Source organism: Garra rufa, chromosome 10 (assembly GCF_049309525.1).
Source record: "Garra rufa chromosome 10, GarRuf1.0, whole genome shotgun sequence".
Classification (NCBI taxonomy): domain Eukaryota; kingdom Metazoa; phylum Chordata; class Actinopteri; order Cypriniformes; family Cyprinidae; genus Garra; species Garra rufa.
The window spans coordinates 38,949,446-38,974,843 of record NC_133370.1 but is presented as its reverse complement, the minus strand read 5'-3'; the positions used below and the strand labels follow the sequence as shown (position 1 = coordinate 38,974,843).

Here is a 25,398-nt window from a genome sequence, read left to right as displayed (position 1 = left end):
TAACAACAAAACGTTATAAAATGCTTTTGTAAAATAACAAAGGTACGCTCTCTGTTGTTATGTCTATAGACAGCTTGAAAGGTCTAGGCTACTTCAGTTAAACAAAACAAAACAAAATTGAATTTAAAAACAAACAAATTTGTATTTATTTAATTAATAAAGAGCGCAGCGCAGCCTATTCCTACAGTATAAAGCCTGCAATTTACCCCATAAGATTTATCCAAAGATAGCCTATATCATTTAATAATTAATAATTCATATATAATCAGACTAAAGTATCAAGGCCACCCACATATGTGAAACAGATATTAAAGCATAAGCGCATTTTTTACCCATGAACAAAATGCGAAAAATAGCACAATTTTCATTCATCTGTTTTGTCTAATTAAAATTTCAAAGATTAGCCTATTTTTAATAATGAAAGGATATTAATAAAAATTTTAACACTAAAATCAAACCGTTTGTCATTTTTCTTTTTCTTGTTTGTATTACGATTTGTTGTTAAACAAATAGAATAAATAAATAAATATTCCAAGCCCAGAGTTTTCATCTGATCATCTTAAACGAGTCCTCTGGGTCTGAATGCAGTTATTGGATAACCTTATATTGACAGATTGGAGATTAATTCTAATAAACATGCCGCTACAATAAAAACCATTATATTAAAATACATTTAAAACAGTGTATTTCTGTTATCCCTCCTGCAGATCCTCGTTTATATCAGGACTGTGGCAACAGCAGCCCGGACAAGCTTAGCTCGGCCACATAATGTAACCATCTTATAACGGAAAAGAATCTGTAGTTTTACCGACGTAACTAGTTTTTTTTTTTTTCAAGAAAATGTCATTTTAATGAGAAAACATCTATTTATTATGAGAAAAGATGTAATTTTAACATCATAACTCGTTATTACGACATAATTGAGTGGAAAAAATAATATGTGTGTGGCAGCAATGCGTCACTGTAATAGCCAAATGCTGTAAAACAACCGCACTGTAAAATAAATGAAAATTAATATTTGATAGGTATATTATTTTTGCTTACTACAGTAGGGAAATTGCAATACTTCTTTCCTAATTTCTATACTTGAAGACTGTGAATCTGGGGGAAAAAAAGCTTGTTAGGATGTGCTTTTTATAATTAAATTTTTTTTTTACATTATGACACAGCATCGATAGCAAGAATCTATACTTCTAATAAAAATTTTCTCTTTAACAACATGTGAAAAGTAGTGTAGCATGTTTGTAGCGTAACACTCAAAATGGGCCATGGATGTAATTGCTTAAGTTCAATGCAGATGAAAGTGAAACCAGTCAACAGTCACAATATATTACAGTTTTGAACACACTAAACATAAGATATACAGTCAGGTCCATAAATATTGGGACATCGACACAATTCTAACATTTTTGAAACAAGGTGTGCTTTAACTGCAGACTGTCAGCTTTAATTTGAGGGTATTTACATCCAAATCAGGTAGGAATTACAACAGTTTTCATATGTGCTCCCCACTTTTTAAGGGACCAAAAGTAATGGGACAATTGGCTTCTCGGCTGTTCCATGGCCAGGTGTGTGTTATTCCCTCATTATCCCAATTACAATGAGCAGATAAAAGGTCCCGAGTTCATTTCAAGTGTGCTATTTGCATTTGGAATCTGTTGCTGTCAACTCTCAAGATGAGATCCAAAGAGCTGTCACTATCAGTGAAGCAAGCCATCATTAGGCTGAAAAAACAAAACAATCCCATCAGAGAGATAGCAAAAACATTAGGCGTGGCCAAAACAACAGTTTGGAACATTCTTAAAAAGAAGGAACGCACCGGTGAGCTCAGCAACACCAAAAGACCCGGAAGACCACGGAAAACAACTGTGGTGGATGACCAAAGAATTCTTTCCCTGGTGAAGAAAACACCCTTCACAACAGTTGGCCAGATCAAGAACACTCTCCAGGAGGTAGGTGTATGTGTGTCAAAGTCAACAATCAAGAGAAGACTTCACCAGAGGGAATACAGAGGGTTCACCACAAGATGTAAACCATTGGTGAGCCTCAAAAACAGGAAGGCCAGATTAGAGTTTGCCAAACGACATCTAAAAAAGCCTTCACAGTTCTGGAACAACATCCTATGGACAGATGAGACCAAGATCAACTTGTACCAGAGTGATGGGAAGAGAAGAGTATGGAGAAGGAAAGGAACTGCTCATGATCCTAAGCATACCACCTCATCAGTGAAGCATGGTGATGGTAGTGTCGTGGCGTGGGCCTGTATGGCTGCCAATGGAACTGGTTCTCTTGTATTTATTGATGATGTGACTGCTGACAAAAGCAGCAGGATGAATTCTGGAGTGTTTCGGAAAATATTATCTGCTCATATTCAGCCAAATGCTTCAGAACTCATTGGACGGCGCTTCACAGTGCAGATGGACAATGACCCAAAGCATACTGCAAAATCAAGCAAAGAGTTTTTTTAAGGGAGAAGAAGTGGAATGTTATGCAATGGCCAAGTCAATCACCTGACTTGAATCCGATTGAGCATGCATTTCACTTGGTGAAGACAAAACTGAAGGGAAAATGCCCCAAGAACAAGACAGTTGCAGTAGAGGCCTGGCAGAGCATCACCAGGGATGAAACCCGACGTCTGGTGATGTCTATGCATTCCAGACTTCAGGCTGCAATTGACTGCAAAGGATTTGCAACCAAGTATTAAAAAAGTGAAAGTTTGATTTATGATTATTATTCTGTCCCATTACTTTTGGTCCCTTAACAAGTGGGAGGCACATATGCAAACTGTTGTAATTCCTACACCGTTCACCTGATTTGGATGCAAATACCCTCAAATTAAAGCTGACAGTCTGTATTTAACGCGCATACTGTTTCATTTCAAATCCATTGTGGTGGTGTATAGAGCCAAAAATGTTAGAATTGTGTCGATGTCCCAATATCTATGGACCTGACTGTAATTTGTACTGCGTGTAAAACATCAGTAGGATATTGTGTTGCAAGTTTCCTTCTAATTTCTAGTAATTAAGCATCAACATGCAGGTTTAATTAAATATACAGTATGAACGATGCAGTCATGTATACAATTATACATAAATGTTGTTTGAAATCTGCAAATAGATAGTGTTGGTTTATGATGGGTCATACATCAGTCATGGGTCAAACAGGCCAATTTCAGGCAGGTTGCTTAATTTTGAGCCAAAGTTCAATGTTTTTTATTATTACAGGAGGAGGATGGTCACATCCGAATATGCCCCAATTCTTGATAGCAACCAGCCGAAAATGTATCACTCCATAAACTCTGATGGCACAGATTTTGTAGGTAAGTACATCATTAGTGACAGATGGGGACATGAGTGTTCTTCAAATCATGGTCCCTGTAGGTCTTTAAAAAATGTATCAAGTTTAAAGTCTTTGATGTCTTAAATATGGCAAATGTTATTTAGTTAAAAGTCTTAATTGTCATTTTAAAAGGTTTTGGGTTAGTAGATGGTTCAGTTTCTTGTGCTTTCAGAGCAAACAGAAGCACTTTTTATGATTTACTGTTGAATTATGAAAATGTTTATTTTATTATGTTTAGACTTTGATGTGCTGGTTGTAAAATGAAAAGTTGTATCACAGTATTTTTTTGGAATAAGCAGCAGGGACACATGACGTGTAGAAATTTTAAAATCAGAGTCCTTGGCTATAATTATTCTTTATATATATATATATATATATATATATATATATATATATATAGTTATATTGGTGCTTAAAGTAATTTCAGTTAGGTAAAAACATAACTGTTTAAAACAGTATGATGGTCTGAGATAAGTTTTTTTTTCGTGATTGTATGGGTTTGTTTTGTATAAACATGGAATTGTATTATTTTAATGGAGATCCTCAAGTTCTGAATTAGATTTTTAGAGCGTGTTCACACGAACGATTAAAACGAACTCTGGTGCAATTGCTCTTTTAGTGATCTCCATTTTTAGTGTTCTCGGTCCGCAACACGAATCAATCAATGATTTCACGAAGGGAACAAGTGGTGTATACAAAACAAATGAGCAGAGGGCAAACGTAAAGCAACGATGAGGTAAAGTGCCTTTTATGGGCTCTTGTTGAGTTCACAGGTAGTGAAAATTAAATCATATGCACACAACAAGTGTGCTTAGTCCTTAGTGCTTTATGTCTAACACATCTTTTCCTTTTGTTTGGTGAGTTCCATCACGAAATATACATCATTCAACTCGACCAATCAGGTTGCGAACATGCCATTATGCCTTCAGGTTTGGTATCTTTTGGTTCGCTGTCAAAAATGCCAGTGTGAACGCTATCATTTTCTTTTTTGGTCCAGACCAAATGAACCAAACAATCCGAACTACAAGTGTGAACACACCCTTAAAGGATTGGTTCACTTTTGTAAAAAATTTTTTACAGATAATGTACTCACCCCCTTGTCATCCAAGATGTTCATGTCCTTCTTTGTTCAGTCGTAAAGAAATTGGTTTTTAAAGAAAACATTTCAGGATTTCTCTCCATCTAATAGACTTCTATGGTGCCCCCAAGTTTGTACTTCCAAAACGCAGTTAAACGCAGCTTCAAAGGGCTCTAAATGATCCCAGCCGAGGAAGAAGGGTCTAATCTTGTGAAAAGATCAGTTGTTTTCTAAACAAATTGACAATTTATATGCTTTTTAACCTGAAATGCTTGTCTTGTCTCATCTCTGCAATGCACATGCATGTGATCCGGGTCAATACAGTTAGGGCATGTCGAAAAACTCCCATCTCGTTTTCTTCCCCAACTTCAAAATCATCCTACATCGCTGCAGAAGTACCGACCCAGTGTTTACAAAGTGAACATACAAAGATCAAAGAGCCTTTACAAAAAAAGATGAAACAGCAAAGTTGAAGACGAAAATGTACCCTAGCTGTATTGACCCGGATTACACAGACTATGCATGCGCATCGCAAATAACCGATCGTTTCTCTAGATAAGACCCTTTTTCCTCAGCTGAGATCATTTAGAGCCCTATTAAAGCTGCGTTTAAACTGCATTTTTGAAGTTCAAATCTTGGGGGCACCATAGAAGTCCATTATATGGAGAGAAATCCTGCAATGTTTTCCTCAAAAAACATAATTTCTTTACGACTGAAGAAAGAAAGACATGAACATCTTGGATGACAAGGGGGTTGAGTACATTATCTGTACATTTTTGTTCTGGAAGTGAACTAATCCTTTAACTAATCCTTTTTCATATCTTTACTGAATATCATTCTTATTTTTTAGGTGATGCTTCGTACTGCGAGACATTGGGTGAGCGTTTTGAGAACTGTCTCCGCGTTGTCTTCAGCAATTGGGGCTCCCTGTGTGTGCGTCACCCCTTAACAGTGATCCTGACCAGCGTGGTTCTGGTGTCAATCTGCGCAGCCGGGCTGTCCTACATGCGCATCACAACCAATCCGGTGGAGCTCTGGTCGTCTCCTAGCAGCAGGGCCAGGCAGGAGAAGGACTATTTCGACCAGCACTTCGGACCATTTTTCCGCACCGAGCAGCTCATCATCACCACCCCAGTTGATGCGTCATTCATTTTCTCACCTATCACTGGACCAGACATCCACTTCTCCTCCATTCTGAACATAACACTCCTTCATCAGGCAAGTCAACATGAGCCACATGAGTAGTACCATTAACCTAATTTTTTTGAAAGCTTTTAAGTTGAAATGAAGTCAAAATGATATTTTTTTTTAGTGTTTTAATCATTCAGTCAAGTCTCCATGCACCATACTCAACTCTTTCTTTGTCCATATAGGTGTTGGATCTCCAGACAGAAATTACAAACCTAAAAGCTGAATATAAGGGAGAGACAGTGACACTTAAAGACATCTGCCTTTCTCCACTGGCTCCTTACAATGACAATTGTACCATCCTAAGTGTGTTAAACTACTTCCAGAACAGCCATGAAGTCCTGAATCGTAACATTTCTGATGATTTCTTCATCTACTTTGACTACCACACTCATTTTCTATATTGTGTCAGGTGAGCTCTACTGACCTTTTTTCTTTTGGATTAATAGAGTAATAGATGTAATTTTGTAAGCCACCCTGATTCCCTGCAGAAAATAAGCTCTGTGACCACCAAAAGTTTACAAGTTTTATTCATCATGATAGTATTCACAGTTTAACACATTTGTGACCCCGGACCACAAAACCAGTCATAAGGTTAAATTTTACAAAACTGAGATATATACATCATATGAAAGCTCAATAAATAAGCTTTCTATTGATGTATGGATTATTAGGATAGGACAATATTTGGCCGAGATACATCTATTTGAAAATCTGGAATCTGAGGGTGCAAATAAATCAAAATACTGAGAAAATCACCTTCAAAGTTGTCCAAATTAAGTACTTAACAATGCATATTACTAATCAAAAATTACATTTTGATATGTTTACAGTAGGAATTTTACAAAAAATCTTCATGGAACATGATCTTTACTTAATTTCCTAATGATTTTTGGCATAAAAGAAAAATCAATAATTTTGACCCATACAATGTATTTTTGGCTATTGCTACAAATATACCCCAGCGACTTAAGACTGGTTTTGTGGTCCAGGGTCACATTTATGCGTTTTAAAGCCTAAATACAATTTAGACTTAAATAAAAAATTTACATTGCTCATGTATTTTATGTTGTAGAATAAAATGTGAAAATATCTTTAGCTTGTGTTTAGTACAGTCTTTCATTCAGGCATTTAACCAAAAGCCTATCTAAAACACCTTTTGACTTAAGGACTATGCAACTTGAAGTGCTAAAATGCTACCTTGTTTCAAGTTTTTGAACTACAAAAATGTATTCCCTGCAGCACTCTATTATTATCCATGTTGCATTTGTTAAACTTGAATATAAATTAAACTAAATAAATTGAATTTGACTTTTTTATTCATCGTATCTTATCTTTTGCTTTTGTCTCAGTTCTCCAACGGCCCTGGATGACACAAGCCCCTTACATGACCCCTGCATGGGTACATTTGGAGGACCAGTTTTCCCCTGGCTTGCTCTTGGGGGATATGAGGGTGAGTTTGACTGAAATAAAATACAAAAGAACAAAGGCATCATTGTAATCTCATTTTGGTAGCATTCCCTACCTTTTGAAGATTTGTGCTTGGTAAGATTTTTTGGTCCCAATTTATGTTAGGTGGCCTTCACTACTACTTGCATTTAAATTAATTTCATACAATGCACTTATTTTGTAAATACATGTTTTTATATTGTACTTGTATTTTTTTTTTTTTATATCTTCATTTAATTATGTTTCTAATTACACTGTAGACCCATCCCTTAAACCTACCCATACCACAAAACCTGTCCCTAACCTTACCCATATCCCACCTCAATAAAACCAATGTGCTTTGTAATTCAATATGAACACAAAAAGTACATTGTACTTATTTTTTAGTAGTTAAGAGGACCTAATATAAAGTGACAATGATTTATTATATATTTTTTTATAATTTTAAAAGAAGTCTGTTATGCTTACCAAAAATGCCTTTTTTAATGGAAAAAATACTGAAGAAAAGCAGAACAAAACAAAAAACAATGATACTGTGTAGTAATATTGATCCTATAGAAATCATTTTAGTTTGATTTGGTGCTTAAGAGATATTTCTTATTATCAGTATTGAAAACAGTTGTCCTACTTAATAATTTTGTGGAAAACTGTGATTTTTATACACATGTACACACATTATTTAATTGAATATTATTTATTTTATTTATTATTATTAATTCTTTTAGGATTATTTGATGAATAAAGTTCAAAAGTACAGCATTTATGTATTTTTTTTTAACAATGTGAAGTCTATACTGTCACTTTTGATCTATTTAACATATCCTTGCTTAATAAAATAATTAAATTAAGAGAACATATATTCAAACATATATTGTAAATATAATTTAAAAAATGTAAAACACTTTGAAACAAATACATAGGTCAGATCTGCTCTACTAGCAATATTTTGATTTACCAATGAATGGTGTTTTTTTTTTTTCTGTCTTAACAAGCTTTTATAATTTTCTTTCTTTGTTTTTCTTCACTGTTTGGTACAAATCATATTTAGTATGTTTAATAGGCTAATAGAGAATTAAAAGTAGCTTTCACACCTCAGGAACCTTTTCATAGTTCTATTGGTGGAAGCTATCGCTTTTTGGCGTGTTTGCACCGCAGGAACTAGGTACGTATTTAGATCTAGGAACTCTATTTGAGGGAACTAAATTAGCTTCAACTTCAGAGTAGGGTCTAAAACGGTTCTTTAGGAACTACCGGTGATGCAAGTGTATGCTAATTGGACAAACACATACGAAACATCGGCTACCTGGCTTTTTTTTTTTTTTTGAAAATCATGTACAAATATTAAATGAACTGTTGTCTGCAGCGTTGTGTTCTTTTCTCAGCCTTGATGATAACACTGCAAGTTGTCATAAGAGATTTAGTCTAATTTAATGCTCTTTCAGTCGCGTAAATTGTTTGTTTACATTCCATCTCCGATCTCACGAAACCCACGACACACAACAAAAACAGCTCCAAACACAGGGCTTTCCATTCACCGGTTGTTGATGTTTGTAAATGCTGTGAATAAAGATGTCAATGTCGACTGCTTCAGAGTTCCTGCTACCAGTGCGAATGCAACCAGAATAACCGCCTGAGGGAGAAATTGGTTCTCTAGGAACGACCCTACTGACTAGTTCCTAGAACTGTGTGGTGCGAAAGCGCCTAAAGAAACTTTCTTTTAGCTTTTGAAAATGTTCTCTCTTTTTTTTCATTATAAAGAATTATAACTTTTATTTGACTTTTTTTTATTTTCTCTTTTTCCTCTTTCAAATATAGGCACTGCCTACAACAATGCCACTGCTCTAGTGATCACCTTCCCTGTCACCAACTACCTGAATGACACAGAAAAACTAGGCAAAGCTTTGGCATGGGAGAAAGTGTAAGTATGTATTTTATGAAAAGGTTATAAAAAATGAATAGGTTTAATCTAGAATGGCAACTCTTTTGTGCTCATGTATTTGGTCATATATATTCAGGAGTAACCATGATTACCCATACCTCCACAGGTTTATCGACTTTGTCAAGAACTATGACAACCCCAACCTGACCCTCTCATTCAGCTCGGAGCGCAGCATTGAAGATGAGATCAACCGCGAGAGCAACAGTGATGTCACCACCATCGTGATCAGCTACGTCATCATGTTTGTCTACATCTCGGCGGCTCTGGGACACATTAACAGCTTCCGAACCCTGCTGGTAAGACCCTCATGTGTCTTTATTCTAAATGTGGCCTTAATTTCGACACTGCAGCAGTATTTTGATATGTTTGTTTGGTAATGGTGCAAAATGAAGAGTTTGGGTATTGCTTAATTCAGATAAATATGCAATAAACCTTATGCACTTATACAAACAATATACACTTTCTAATCTTCCGATATTAATAGAATAGAAAACTTTAGTAGATGTCCCTTAGCCATTACTTTGGCTTATTTACCACATACAGTTGAGGTCAAAAGTTTACATACACCTTTCAGAATCTGCAAAATGTTAACAATTTTACCAAAATAAGAAGGATCATACAAAATGCATGTTATTTCTTTTATTTACTACTGACCTGAATAGAATATTTCACATAAAAGATGTTTACATATAGTCCACAAGAGAAAATATAGTTGAATTTATGAAAACGACCCCATTCAAAAGTTTACCACTTAAATTCTTAATACTGTGTTGTTTCCTGAATGATCCACAGCTGTTTTTTTTGTTTAGTGATAGTTGTTCATGAGTCCCTTGTTTGTCCTGAAAAGTTAAACTGCCTTCTGTTCTTCAAAAAAAAACCTTCAGATCCCACAAATGCTTTGGTTTTTCAGCATTTTTGTGTATTTGAACCCTTTTCCAACAATGATTTTAAGATCCATCTTTTCACACTGAGGACAACTGAGGGACTCATATGCAACTATTACAGAAGGTTCAAACACTCAGTGATGCTTCAGAAGGAAACTAGTTAAGAGCCAGGGGTGTAAACTTTTGAACAGAATGAAGTTGTGTACATTTTTCTTTTTTTTGCCTAAAAATCATATTTTTTTAATTTAGTACTGCCCTTTAGAAACTACAGAAGGTACTTACATGTTTCTCAGAAGACAAAATAAGTTTGCTTTATCCTGATCTTCAAATTAAAAAGTTGTCACCCCCCAACTCTGCATTGTGTTTCCTTGTGAAGCATCAGTGAGTATATCCGTCAGTCTATCAGTTGTCCTCAATGTGAAAAGACGGATCTCAAAATCGTACAGTCATTGTTGCAAAAGGTTCAAATATACAAAAATGCTGAAAAACCAAAGAATTCATGGGACCTGAAGGATTATTTTGAGAAAACTGCAGGCGGTTTAACTGTTCAGGACAAACAAGGGACTCATGACTATCACTAAACCAAAAAAAATATATATATACAACTGTGGATTGTTCAGGTAACAACACAGTATTAAGAATCAAGCATATGCAAACTTTTTATCTGGGTCATTTTTATAAATTCAACTATTTTCTCTTGTGGACTGTATGTAAACCACCTTTACGTAAAATATCTTATTCAGGTCAGTACTAAATAAAAAATAACATGCATTTTGTAATCTCCCTCTTATTTTAAACCCTGAATTTTTTTTTTTACAGGTGGACTCTAAAATCTCTCTGGGCATTGCCGGTATCCTGATCGTGTTGAGTTCAGTCGCGTGTTCGCTGGGTATCTTCAGCTACGCCGGCATCCCCCTCACGCTGATAGTCATTGAGGTCATTCCCTTCCTTGTGCTGGCTGTGGGTGTGGACAACATCTTTATCATTGTGCAAACTTACCAGGTGGGTGGTGGTGGTGTTTTTACACAATATGTAAATATCTGAGAGGAGATCAAAAATGACATTCTGTTGATCGTTAACGTAACCTGACTTAGTCCACTAAAATAGCTCAAAGGAGCACCTTTTGGTTCCTGTTTTTAAATGTTAATTTTGTTTTCACTTCAGTGTTTCTAAGATCAGGGCTCGAAATTAACTTTTTTACTTGGTAGCACTGGTGCTCCCAACTTCAAAAATTTAGGAGCACCCAAAAAATTTTAGGAGCACTAATTTCTTTTTAGTAATGCGCCGATCTTGATTCTTCATGGTCGATTCTGATTGCAGATGTTTTACAAGCAAATAGGCTGATTCTGAAAGCCTTTTTTATATATTTATTTTACACCTTAAGCAAGGGATAAGAATGAATGAAAATATGAGTACATGAACAAGATGTTTGTTTTCTCTATTATAGGTACAGCCATTTAAATTAGAGGCAACCACTGCATTTTTAAACAATCTACAGTATAAACAACAAAAAAGAAACAACACAGTTCTTTCTTAGTCGTGTAGACAATAAATGCAGGCATGATCAAAGTAGGCTACTCTTTCAATATTCAAAGTGCAAATAGAAACCGAATTTTTCAAGCATGATACAGAGATATAGACACTACACAACTTATTATAGCCCACATACTAATAACAGCCTAGATATGTTATGTAGCCTAATTTGCGCACATTGGGGAGTCGCTCTCTAAACGTAGGGTATTAAAATTGCTTTTGAATGCGCGTGTGCGTTTTACTTTTGGTTTCGTTTTAACGATCGTGCAAAACTCTCGACGGCGCGGAGCGTGCATTCTACAACACAAGAGATTACTTCAACAAAACCATTTGAAAGTGGGAGGACACCAACGGGATTTTGAAAAGTGTGTCCCGAGTGGAAAATACGCCCCTGCGTGAGTGGAACTCTGCCGCTGAGTTATCATTTGATGTGAATGTATGCCGCGTTGTACAGTATATTGAGACGGAGGTGGCAGAATTGTATCTGACAGAATGTAACGTTACGCTGTAGCACGAAATATAGTAGATTTCTTCAAAAGCAGATTGTGGAGACTTCTTAATTGTCCACAATCAAAAGAGAGAACGGCGAACCTGTCACTGTATCAGCTCACAACAGTCTGTGCAGTAGTTAGGCTAGCGAACGTTTTGTAAAGAAATGAAACCTAGTCGCACCACAACAATTTCTTGCACTCGCACAAATGCTCCCAAATATAATTTGAGGTCGCGCAGATTAAATTTTGGGAGCATATGCGACCAAAACGGTCGCAATTTCGAGCCCTGTAAGATCGTTGATAGATGAGGTTGTTTGCCTTCACAAAACTTGCAAATAATACATTTTTATTTTCTTCAGAGAGATGAGCGAATGCCTGAGGAGGAGCTTCATCAGCAGATTGGACGTATCCTGGGAGAGGTGGCTCCCAGCATGTTCCTCTCTTCCTTCTCTGAGACAGTTGCTTTCTTTTTAGGTATTTCAACCTTAGATAGTGGTGTGCAATGTCAGAAAAAAGGGGAAAAAATTCTGTGTTATGAAGTGTAGATCATATGATTCTCATTTCCCGTTTCAGACGACTATAGTTTTCTTATGTGCGTATGTTTTTAGGTGCTCTGTCTAGCATGCCTGCAGTGAGGACATTCTCTCTCTTCGCTGGTCTGGCCATCTTCATTGACTTCCTTCTGCAGATCAGCTGCTTTGTGTCTCTGCTGGGCCTGGACATCAAGAGACAAGAGGTGAGAGGTCAAAGGTCACACCATTACTAGCTGTATGAGAATGCAAAATTAGAAAATTAATATCACACAAATAGTGCAGGTTTTTTTTCTCCAAATATCAGTATGATTGCAAATGTGTTATTGATTTTATAAAATAATCCAATAAACAAGAAGTTAATATCGACTTACTTTTTAGACACAAGTTCCTGTTTTTGCTGTATTTGTCAACGAAAATAGTTTCAAACAAAGCCACAGCAGAACTGTTTTGTGTCTCTGAGCAACACACCATAGTGTTGCGTTACTGAATCAAAGTTGAATAAATGACTCAATGACCCATGCAGTGATTGCCACCACCGACTGGCAATTTTAGGTTTATATTTTCCCTTTTTGTCCCCAAAATCATTTCAAATATCACTATTGAACGTTAAAACATCAAAACATTAATTATGCATTTGTAATAGCAGCTTAACTGCATTCATGTGCTGCATTTAACAGTATGTGTAAATGCATGTGCAGTTGAGGTGAAAACTGTACTCCTTGCAGAATCTGCAAAATGTGAATTATTTTACCAAAATAAGGGGGAATCATACAAAATGCATGTTATTTTTTAATTTAGTACTGACCTGAATAAGATACTTCACATAAAAGACGTTTACATATGTGACCCTGGACCACAAAACCAGTCTTAAGTCGCTGGGGTTTATTTGTAGCAATAGCCAAAAATACATTGTATGGGTCAAAATTATTGTTTTTTTCTTTTATGCCAAAAATCATTAGGAAATTAAGTAAAGATTATGTTCCATGAAGATTTTTTTGTAAAATTCCTACTATAAATATATAAAAATGTAATTTTTTATTAATAATATGCATTGTTAAGAACTTAATTTGAAGAACTTTAAAGGTGATTTTCTCAGCATTTTGATTTATTTGCACCCTCAGATTCCAGATTTTCAAATAGATGTATCTCGACCAAATATTGTCCTATCCTAACAAACCATACATCAATAGAAAGCTTATTTATTGAGCTTTCATATGATGTATATATAAAAATTTAACCTTATGACTGGTTTTGTGGTCCAGGGTCACATATAGTCCACAAGAGAAAATAATAGTTTATAATAATTTATAAAAATGACCCCATTTAAAAGTTTAAAGTTAAACTGCCCGCTTCAAAAATCCTTCAGGTCCCACAAATTCTTTGGTTTATCAGCATTTTTGTGTATTTTAACCTTTCCAATGACTGTATGATTTTGAGATCCATCTTTTCACACTGAGGACAACTGAGGGACTCATATGCAACTATTACAGAAGGTTCAAATGCTTACTGATGCGTCAAAAGGAAACGCGATGCATTAAGAGCCAGGGGTGAAAATTTTTGAATTTGAAGATTGGAGTAAATGTAACATATTTTGTCTTCTGGGAAACATGTAAGTGTCCTCTGCAGCTTCTGAAGGGCAGTACTAAATGAAAGAAATATAATATTTAGGGAAACTCAGAAAAATATACACATCTTCATTCTGTTCAAAAGTTTTCACCCTCTGATATTAATGCATTGTGTTTCCTTCTGGAGCATCATCAGTGAGCGTTTGAACCTTCTGTAATAGTTGCATATGAGTCCCTCAGTTGTCCTCAGTGTGAAAATATGGATCTCAAAATCATGCAGTCGTTGAAAAGGGTTTAAATACACAAAAATGCTAAAAAAAAAAAAAAAAAAACTAAGAATTTGTAGACCTGAAGGAGGAACAGTGGGCAGTTTAACTGTTCAGGACAAACAACTATCACCAAAAAAAAAGAGCTGTGAATCAATCAGGTAGCAACACAGTATTAAAAATCAAGTGCGTATAAACTTATCAACAGGGTCATTTTTATCAATTCAGCTATTATTTTCTTAAATTTAATTAGGTTAGAAAAAATTGCAATGTAAAAGTAAAAATCTATGTAAGCTTATTGGATAAGTTACATTTTCTGTTACTTCTGCAAACTAATCACCACACAGAAAAAGTTTTGGGAGTCAGCTTTTTTTGAAAGTAGCATGCATAGGTTTTAATATACTTTAAACAGTGATTGATTACCCACTGTATTTTATGTATCAGCATTTAGTTTTAATATGTGGCGTTGAATGGTCTGAAAATGATTGACGCTTAACATATATGGCTTTACGTTATTTACTTTTTTTAATGTTTTTGTTCCCCAGGCAAATCGGCCAGATATATTGTGCTGTGTAAAGCTGTCTGATGGACAGCAGGAAAAATCAGATGGTTACCTATTCCTCTTTTTTAAGAAAATATATGCACCTTTCATCTTAAAGGATTGGGTGCGCCCCCTGGTGGTAAGTGTAAAGAAACAGGTCAAAACAGAAAAAATATTAATCTTAGTTTTACACTTGAATGCATTATTAATAAATAACTTAATATAAATAATAAAATAAGACTTTTTTTTTCATCTGCAGGTTGCTGTGTTTGTGGGAATGCTCTCATTTAGTATAGCCGTTGTTAATAAAGTGGAGATTGGACTGGATCAGAGATTGTCCATGCCTGATGTACGTATATTTTCACACCTTTACACATATTTGCGTTCTAAACAACCTGAAAGTGGTCATTTTAAACAAAAATCTTTACCTTCTCTCGGTCACAGGACTCCTATGTGATGAATTATTTTGGAAATCTGAGTGAGTACTTGCACACTGGGGCTCCGGTTTACTTTGTGGTAGAAGACGGACATGACTACAAAACGTCTGAGGGTCAGAATGCGGTGTGTGGCGGAGTGGGCTGCAACAGCAATTCTCTAGTCCAGCAAATTTATACCGCATCTCTCTTAAATAACTAGTGAGTGACATTTTGACACCTTTTGAATGAGAAAAAAGATTTACGTTTAATAAACCAATGTTGTTTGTGTAATATTGTGATGCTGTTAGTTTTTATTAATATTAATTAATATAAAATTAATTCCATTTTAATTTTAGTGATTTTGTGTGTGTGTGTTTTTGTTCCTTTTTTTTAGATTTTTGTTTTAGTTATTTATATATTTTATTTCAAGGAACAACATTGTTTTTGTTATGATTTTGGTTTTAGTTAACTGTAATAAACATGTGATGTTTTACTTTATTTTATTAGTCATGTAAGTGTAGGAAATTCCCAGAAAAGTTGAGGACTTTACCAGCTGCTTTCAGTTTGAAAAAAAACTTCTCTTTAATCTGTTGTGTCGTAATTTCAGTACTAAGATCAGCAACGTTCCATCGTCCTGGCTGGATGACTACTTTGACTGGGTGAAACCGCAGTCCTCCTGCTGCAGATATTTTAACAACACAGGAGCGTTCTGCAATGCTTCAGGTAAACCATTATCCAGCGAATCAACAGAGCCCTGACCTCCACTACCCCAGAGGACTTTTGTCCAGGGTGTTGTTTGTTAGTTATTGAATTTTCAGTTGAGTTTCTACTGTACAGATCACACCATTCTTTAATCTTGGAACCTACTCTTTGCAAATGTATTTGAATGGAAATGATATGTCATGATATGTAAATATACAGGGCTCGAAATTGCGGATATTCGCATATGCAACCTCAAAATATATATGGGAGCATTTGTGCGAGTGTGAGAAATTGTTGTGGTGCGACTTGTTTTCATTTCTTTACAAAACTTTTGCTAACTGCTGTACAGACTACTGTGAGCTGATACAGTGACAGCTTCTCTGTTCTCTCTCTGATTGTGGACAATTAAAAGGTTTCCACAATCTGATTTTGAAGAAATATACTATATTTCGTGCTGCAGCGCACATTCTTTAAAATCAATTTTAATAGGCCTACTCCACGTTTAGAAAGCGACTCCCCCATGTGCGCAAATTAGGGTACATAACATATCTCAGGGATGTGATTTTTCTGGATTAATCCGGAATTCCGGATTTTTCGACCTGAAAATGTGACCTATGTCACGTATTTGCGACCGTTCGCAAATGGCATATGGCGAAGTATGATTGGTCAGATCACCTGTCTGTCAAGCTCCTGCTGCGCAGTGTAGTTACCTCAGTCGCTCTCGCGCTACAGTGGTATATACTGTATATAACCTATAAATTACTAATTTGACTTTGTTGTCGATTGATTAGATGATCGATTTTGAGTAATTTTCCACTATGGCAGGATGTTTAAGCTGCATTAACATTAACTTACTTGTATTTGCTAGCTATTAGGGATGATCATTTCGGTTAATTTTCCCAACCGACAACCGCAGATCATTATCCGATTATTAACCGTTAACTGATAAGATGGTAAGTTAACACTTTTCAATAAGGTTCATTCAGCGCTGCCACTCCCACCACACGCATCACGCACTGTGCGTAGGGTACCGAGTACTGAGGGGGCACCAAAAAATAGTCTAGTATATTTTCCTGCTTTTTTGTCCTTAGCCAATCACATGCCTGATATCTAGGCTGTTATTAGTATGTAGGCTATAATAGGTTGTGTAGTTTTCTATAGCTCTGTATCATGATGGAAAATTTCTATTTGCACTTTGAATATTTAGAGAGTAGCCTACTTTGATTATGGATGCATTTATTGTTTGCACTTAATACGACTAAGAAAGAACTGTGCTGTTTATTTTTTATTTACAGTGGTGTGAAAAAGTGTTGGCCCCCTTCCTGACTTTTTATTTTTTTGCATGTTTGTCACAGTTTAATGTTTCAGATCATCAAACAAATTGAAATATTAATCAAAGATAACACAAGTAAACACAACATGCTGTTTTTAAATAAGGTTTTTTTTATGAAGTGCCACACCTGTTCGCACTTAAATAGGACCTGCCTGACAAAGTGAAGTAGACCAAAAGATCCTCAAAAGCTGCACATCATGTTGAGATCCAGAGAAATTCAGGAATAAATGAGAAAGAAAGTAATTGAGATCAATCCGTCTGAAAAAGGTTATAATGCCATTTCTAAAGCTTTGGGACTCCAGCGAACCACAGTGAGAGCCGTTATCTACAAATGGCGAAAACATGGAACAGTGGCGAACCTTCCCAGGAGTGGCCGGCCGACCAAAATTACCCCAAGAGCGCAGCAACGACTCATCCAAGAGGTCACAAAAGACCCCACAACAACATCTAAAGAACTGCAGGCCTCTCTTGCCTCAATTACCCCAAGAGCGCAGCGACCTCAGTTAAGCAACCTCAGTTAAGGTCAGTGTTCATGACTCCACCATAAGAAAGAGACTGGGCAAAAATGGCCTGCATGGCAGAGTTCCAAGACGAAAACCACTGCTGAGCAAAAAGAACATAAAGGCTCGTCTCTGTTTTGCCAGAACACATCTTGATGATCCCCAAGACTTTTGGGAGAATACTCTGTGGACTGACTAAACAAAAGTTGAGCTTTTTGGAAGGTGTGTGTCCCATTACATCTGGCGTAAAAGTAACACAGCATTTCAGAAAAAGAACATCATAGCAACAGTAAAATATTGTGGTGGTAGTGTGATGGTCTGGGGCTGTTTTGCTGCTTCTGGACCTGGAAGACTTGGTGTGATAAATGAACCATGTCTACCAAAAAATCCTGAAGGACAATGTCCGGCCATCTGTTCATGACCTCAAGCTGAAGCGAACTTGGCTTCTGCAGCAGGACAATGATCCAAGACACACCAGGAAATCCACCTCTGAATGGCTGAAGAAAATCAAAATGAAGACTTTGGAGTGGCGTAGTCAAAGTCCAGACCTGAATCCTATTGAGATGCTGTGGCATGACCTTAAAAAGGTGGTTCATGCTTGAATTACAACAATTCTGCCAAGATGAGTGGGCCAAAATTCCTGCACAGCGATGTAACAGACTCATTGCAAGTTATCGCAAATGCTTGGTTGCAGTTGTTGCTGCTAAGGGTGTCCCAACCAGTTATTGAGTTTAGGGGGCAAACACTTTTTCACACAGGGCCATGTGGGTTTGGATTTTGTTTTCCCTTCATAATAAAAAAAACTTCATTAAAAAACTGCATGTTTTGTTTAAGAAGATGATTTATGATGAATCAAGATTGGTGCTTTAATACAAATAAAAGCCAGGAGGAATGCTGGCTGTTCTACTCAATTGGCAGTTGTTGTGCTCCTTAATATTCATTGGGTGTTCCTAATTATTTTTTGGTGCTCCCAACTTTTCAGTGCTACGAAGTAAAAAAGTTAATTTCGAGCCCTGATATATCATCACAATCAAAACATTTTTTTAGTATCCAATTGTGTTTTTAAAGGGATAGTTCTTCAAAAATTAAACTTCTGTCTTTATTTACCTACAATAACAAACCTGTTTGACTTTTGTGAATTTGTATTTTTGGATGAACCACTGTTTTAAAGGCTTTTGAAGTCTTGTTTTTTTGTTTTTTAATGATTATGATGTTTTCTTTCCTTCAGTGGAGGATAAGACCTGTGTTCACTGCAGACCAATGACCCCTAGTGGGAAACAGAGGCCTAATGGTACTGAATTCATGCACTTCCTCCCCATGTTTCTCTCAGACAACCCAAATATCAAGTGTGGAAAAGGGTAAGTTTAAATAATTTAGTGATCCGTTTTGTGTCTGGTTGAAATTTATGCAGGAATTCCAAACATTTGCCAAAATTGCAATCTCTAATTGGCTAATTAAATGCAATTTTCAGAAATCATGGTGCATAGGGTTTTACCAGTATGCCAGAAACACCCATGTTGAGTACAAGTTGGGTACAGTGACCAGATTGTTTGAGCGTTTAGTAGCAGTAAACTAGATTTATTTTATTTTTTTTATTTATTTATTTTTTTTTTGGAAAAGTTAACATCACTTAAACTATCACTGATCACTTCAAGTAAATTTTATTCACTTTAGGTGGATTTAGCTCACAAAAAAGTTTAGGAATCTCTGTTTTGATTCATAGCTAATTTTCTTTCTCACACAGTGGTCATGCTGCATACAGCACTGCTGTGGATCTCAAAGAGAACAACACTGACGTAGGCGCCACCTACTTTATGAGCTATCACACCATCTTAAAAACCTCATCTGACTTTATTGACGCCTTGAAGATGGCACGAGAGCTTACCGACAACATCACGCAGGCCATCGGACCACAAGACAAGACTTACAGAGTCTTCCCTTACAGGTAAACACGTCTTGAACATGAGATGATGTCTAAACCATCCATTACAAAAAATGTAAAACTTTTTAAACGAGGGTCCCTGCACTTTTTTTTTCTCGACTTGCTGCGGTTTTTTTAAACATTTTAATTTTATTGCTAAAGTCATATGGAAAGTTCAGGAAAGCAAAGATCATCCTTAATGACCTACATCCAAAGGGAGGTGAAATTGCGCAAATGTATCATAAACATAAAACTGTCCGAATGCAAACAAGCGTGTCCTCATGAGGGTCACTTATGTAGGGCAGCCCTCTTTCTATTCCTCTGGGTGTGCATTAACTGTGCCAAAAGTCTTGCGGGTCCTAGCTGCCTTCATATACCATAGTAAACCACTTTTGTAAGGAATTAATTTGGTTTTATTCCCATTTTATTTAATTATTTTATTAAATACTGGGGTTGTCAGTTAAACACTATTTCATAGTTAAATATTTTAAGCGTTAACACAGTAAAATAATGCCTCTTGAGACATTTTCATGTTTTCTCATGTCACATTAACGGTAATTGTACCAAATATTTGTTGTTGTTGTAGAAATTATCATATTAAGTTATCAATACTTACTATAGTGGTAGTAATAGTTGTTTTAATGTTTTATATAAATACTATGGTTGTCAGCTTAACACGTTAATTCCAAACAGTAAAATTTAGAAAAAAATAATGGTTATCTTATGTCACAATTCCTATGAAATGTATGTATTTATAAATGAATATTATAAATACATACATACTTAAACTACCGTTCAAAAGTCTGGGATCAGTAAGACTTGATGAAAAATAATATTGTGTTTCTAGGTTAATTAACTTAAAAATGATAACTTATTCCTGTGTCACATGATCTTCAGAAACCATATAAATAGACTAATTTATGTATATTGTTACAAAAGATTTCTATTGTAAATAAATGCTGAAAATTCAGCTTTGATCACATTGATGTATATTAAAATAGAAAAACTTTATTTTTACATTCTAACATGATTAACAAGTAACTGCTAGCATGTTTCTTGCATGATTAAAAGGTTGCTAACATGTTGCTAGCATGTTTCTAACATGATTAACAAGTTGTTAGCATGTTTTCAGCATTATTAACAAGTTGCTAGCATGTTTATAGCATGATTAACAAGTTGCTAGCACATTTTAGCATGATTAACAAGTTACTGTCATGTTGCTAGCATGATTAGCAAGTTGCTAACATGTTTATAACATGATTAGCAAGTTGCTAGCACAGTTGTAGCATGATATGTAATTTGCTAGCATGATTCTAACATGATTAACAAGTTGCTAGCATGTTTATAACATGTTACTAGCATGTTAGCACGAACCTAGTGTGATTTGTAATTTGCTAGCATGATTCTAACATGATTAACAAGTTGCTAACATGTTGCTAGCATGGTTAACAAGTTGTTAGCATGTTTCTAGCATGATTAGCATGTTAGCATGTTTTTTAACATTATTAGTCAGTTGTTGGCATGTTTCTAGAATGATTAACAAGTTGCTAGCATATGTCTAGCATGATTAGCATTTTGCTAGCATTATTAGCAAGTTGTTAGCCTGTTTTTAGCATGATTAGCAGGTTGCTAGTATGTTTCTAGCATTATTAACAAGTTGCTAGAACGTTTTAGCATGATTGGCAAGTTACTATCATGTTAGCATGATTAGTAAGTTGTTAGCATGTTTTTAGAATTATTAACAAGTTGTTAGCATGTTTATAGCATGATTAAGAAGTTGCTAGTGTTATTATAGCATGATTACCAAGTTGATAGCATGTTTTAGCATGATTAACAAGTTACTATCATGTTGCTAGCATGATTAGCAAGTTGCTAACATGTTTATAGCATGATTATCAAGTTGCTAGCACAATTGTAGCATGATATGTAATTTGCTAGCATTGTTCTAACATGATTAACAAGTTGCTAGCATGATTAACAAGTTGTTAGCATGTTTATAGCATGTTACTAGCATGTTAGCACAAACCTAGTGTGATTTGTAATTTGCTAGCATGATTCTAACATGATTAACAAGTTGCTATCATGTTGCTAGCATGGTTAACAAGTTGCTAGCATGTTTCTAGCATGATTAGCATGTTGTTGGCATGTTTTTTTAACATTATTAGTAAGTTGTTAACATGTTTCTAGAATGATTAACAAGTGGCTAGCATATTTCTAACATGATTAGCAAGTTGTTAGCCTGTTTTTAGCATTATTAGCAGGTTGCTTGCATGTTTCTAGCATTATTAACAAGTTGCTAGAACGTTTTTAACATGATTGGCAAGTTACTATCATGTTAGCATGATTAGCAAGTTGTTAGCCTGTTTTTAGCATGATTAGCAAGTTGTTAACCTGTTTTTAACATGATTAGCAAGTTGCTAGCATGCTTCTAGCATGATTAACAAGTTGTTAGCATTATTCTAGCATGATTACCGAGTTGCTAGCACATTTTTAGCACAATTGGCAAGTTATCATGTTAGCATGATTAGCAAGTTGCTAGCATGTTTCTAGCATGATTAGCAAGTTGCTAACACATTTTAACATGATTAACAAGTTGCTAGCGTTATTCTAGCTTGATTACCAAGTTGTTAGCATGTTTATAGCACAATTAGCAAATTGCTAGCACATTTTTAACATGATTAACAAGTTACTATCATGTTTGCTAACATGATTAACAAGTTGCTAGCATATGTCTAGCATGATTAGCATTTTGCTAGCATGATTAGCAAGTTGTTAGCCTGTTTTTAGCATGATTAGCAGGTTGCTAGCATGTTTCTAACATTATTAACAAGTTGCTAGAATGTTTTTAGCATGATTGGCAAGTTACTATCATGTTAGCATGATTAGCAAGTTGTTAGCCTGTTTTTAGCATGATTAGCAAGTTGTTAACCTGTTTTTAACATGATTAGCAAGTTGCTAGCATGCTTCTATCATGATTAACAAGTTGCTAGCATTATTCTAGCATGATTACCAAGTTGTTAGTATGTTTATAGCACGATTAACAAATTGCTAGCACATTTTTAACATGATTAACAAGTTACTATCATGTTTGCTAACATGATTAACAAGTTGCTAGCATATGTCTAGCATGATTAACATTTTGCTAGCATGATTAGCAAGTTGTTAGCATGTTTCTAGCATTATTAACAAGTTGCTAGAACGTTTTTAGCATGTTTGGCAAGTTACTATCATGTTAGCATGATTAGCAAGTTGTTAGCCTGTTTTTAGCATGATTAGCAAGTTGTTAGCCTGTTTTTAGCATGATTAGCAGGTTGTTAGCATGTTTCTAGCATTATTAACAAGTTGCTAGCATGCTTCTATCATGATTAACAAGTTGCTAGCATTATTCTAGCATGATTACCAAGTTGTTAGTATGTTTATAGCACGATTAACAAATTGCTAGCACATTTTTAACATGATTAACAAGTTACTATCATGTTTGCTAACATGATTAACAAGTTGCTAGCATATGTCTAGCATGATTAACATTTTGCTAGCATGATTAGCAAGTTGTTAGCATGTTTCTAGCATTATTAACAAGTTGCTAGAACGTTTTTAGCATGTTTGGCAAGTTTCTATCATGTTAGCATGATTAGCAAGTTGTTAGCCTGTTTTTAGCATTATTAGCAGGTTGCTAGCATGTTTCTAGCATTATTAACAAGTTGCTAGAACGTTTTTAGCATGATTGGCAAGTTACTATCATGTTAGCATGATTAGCAAGTTGTTAGCCTGTTTTTAGCATGATTAGCAAGTTGCTAGCATGCTTCTAACATGATTAACAAGTTGCTAGCATTATTCTAGCATGATTACCGAGTTGGTAGCACATTTTTAGCATGATTGGCAAGTTATTATCATGTTAGCATGATTAGCAAGTTGCTAACACATTTTAACATGATTAACAAGTTGATAGCATTATTCTAGCATGATTACCAAGTTGTTAGCATGTTTATAGCACGATTAGCAAATTGCTAGCACATTTTTAACATGATTAACAAGTTACTATCATGTTTGCTAACATGATTACCACATTGCTAGCATGATTCTGGGAGTTTTGACAGTTGGAGTTTCTCAAGCCAACTTAACTATAAGTTGAAGTCAGTTTTCAGAAAGTTGGCTTTCTCAAACCAACTCAATTAACAATCAGCATGGCCCCTGACCTGTTTGTTTCTTTTCCCCCATGAACAGTGTATTCTACGTCTTCTATGAACAGTATCTCACCATCATCTACGACACTGCTTTTAACCTCGGCGTGTCGTTGGCGGCCATCTTTGTGGTGTCTGCGGTGCTTTTGGGCTTTGAGCTGTGGTCGGCAGTACTGGTGTCCTTCACCATTGCCATGATCCTGGTCAACATGTTTGGAGTCATGTGGCTGTGGGATATCAGCCTCAACGCGGTCTCATTGGTCAACCTTGTCATGGTGAGTTAAAAAGAAATTGCTAATACAGGATTGTTGACTTTTTATGACTGGAACCGGCAATAATATATCATATGTGTCACTGAAATGCTTTATTTTAGTGCTTGCAATCACCAATTACCATAATTCGGTTTCCTTTGCTTTGGTTTGGTTGGTCAACAATCACCAAGAGAAATGTGCGTACGTAATTAGTTACCAAGATCTTGTGTTTTTTGCAGTGTTGTGGCATATCGGTGGAGTTCTGCAGTCATATTGTGAGGGCTTTCTCTGTCAGTACGAAGAGCTCGAGGGCTGAGAGGGCAGAGGACGCACTGGCACACATGGGCAGCTCTGTGAGTGATGTGTCCTACTGCTGTATAAGCGTGACATAAACTACAGAATGTGAGCGTAATGAATCACCTTCTAACACGCTCATCTGACTCCGCAGGTGTTCAGTGGTATCACCCTCACTAAATTTGGTGGGATCCTGATTCTCGCCCTGTCCAAATCCCAGATCTTCCAGATTTTCTACTTCCGCATGTATCTCTCAATAGTCCTGCTAGGAGCTGCTCACGGCCTCATCTTTCTGCCTGTATTACTCAGTTATGCAGGTAAATCACAATGTTCTAACTTTTTTATAAGAACAAATTGACCAAATTGAGAATTTGAGGACGAAGCACCCAAAAAAAAGGTTCCAAAAATGCCCTTTGATTTGATTTGACAGAATCCAATTATAAAAAATTTAACTTGCAGTATTATGTGGAATGTCATGGAATTGATCACATTTTCATCTAAATTAGAGGTGTATATTTAAAGTTTGACCATTTCACTTATTAAACTATCGTCAGATACATAGAAACTCGAAAGGTCAAGACAACCTACCAAAATAAAAGTTCAGCATAATTGGATAAACTGATGAAATATATTGCTATTGTAAAATATAATGTACTTCTTAAAGAAGTAATAAAAACAATAATATTTAAAATTATTATAACTTTTTTTTTTTTAAGGAATACGTCATTTTTCTTCCAGGTTTTAATCAGTAAACATCTGTTGCATAGCACTTTTTTTTAGAATTATTTAATTACATTTAAACCAAAAATGATCATTTATCTTTCTTTTGATTACCATGGTTTTTGGTAATACATTTGTATTAAATCATAAATCCAGAAAAAAATTACAACAGACAACACAATTTCAGAAATTTTTTTTTTTTTTTTTAATTCCAGATTTTTCCAGAATTATGAAATCATGTCGAATTCAATTTTAATGGTTAATTAATTTTTTT

At 35.5% G+C, this 25,398-nt stretch overlaps 1 protein-coding gene across 1 annotated transcript in view; it reads left to right on the top strand.

Moving 5' to 3' along the window:
- Nucleotides 1–25,398, top strand: part of npc1 (Niemann-Pick disease, type C1) — a 39,110-nt gene that overhangs the window by 11,615 nt on the left and 2,097 nt on the right. Inside the window, exons 7-24 of the mRNA XM_073848836.1 lie at nt 3,225–3,319; nt 5,268–5,635; nt 5,791–6,017; nt 6,958–7,058; nt 8,870–8,972; nt 9,100–9,289; nt 10,697–10,879; nt 12,261–12,375; nt 12,510–12,637; nt 14,811–14,945; nt 15,066–15,155; nt 15,251–15,441; nt 15,830–15,945; nt 18,986–19,115; nt 19,502–19,702; nt 23,903–24,134; nt 24,350–24,463; nt 24,559–24,721. Coding sequence (XP_073704937.1) covers nt 3,225–3,319; nt 5,268–5,635; nt 5,791–6,017; nt 6,958–7,058; nt 8,870–8,972; nt 9,100–9,289; nt 10,697–10,879; nt 12,261–12,375; nt 12,510–12,637; nt 14,811–14,945; nt 15,066–15,155; nt 15,251–15,441; nt 15,830–15,945; nt 18,986–19,115; nt 19,502–19,702; nt 23,903–24,134; nt 24,350–24,463; nt 24,559–24,721 — 2,882 coding nt within the window. The remainder of the gene's footprint in view (nt 1–3,224; nt 3,320–5,267; nt 5,636–5,790; nt 6,018–6,957; nt 7,059–8,869; nt 8,973–9,099; nt 9,290–10,696; nt 10,880–12,260; nt 12,376–12,509; nt 12,638–14,810; nt 14,946–15,065; nt 15,156–15,250; nt 15,442–15,829; nt 15,946–18,985; nt 19,116–19,501; nt 19,703–23,902; nt 24,135–24,349; nt 24,464–24,558; nt 24,722–25,398) is intronic.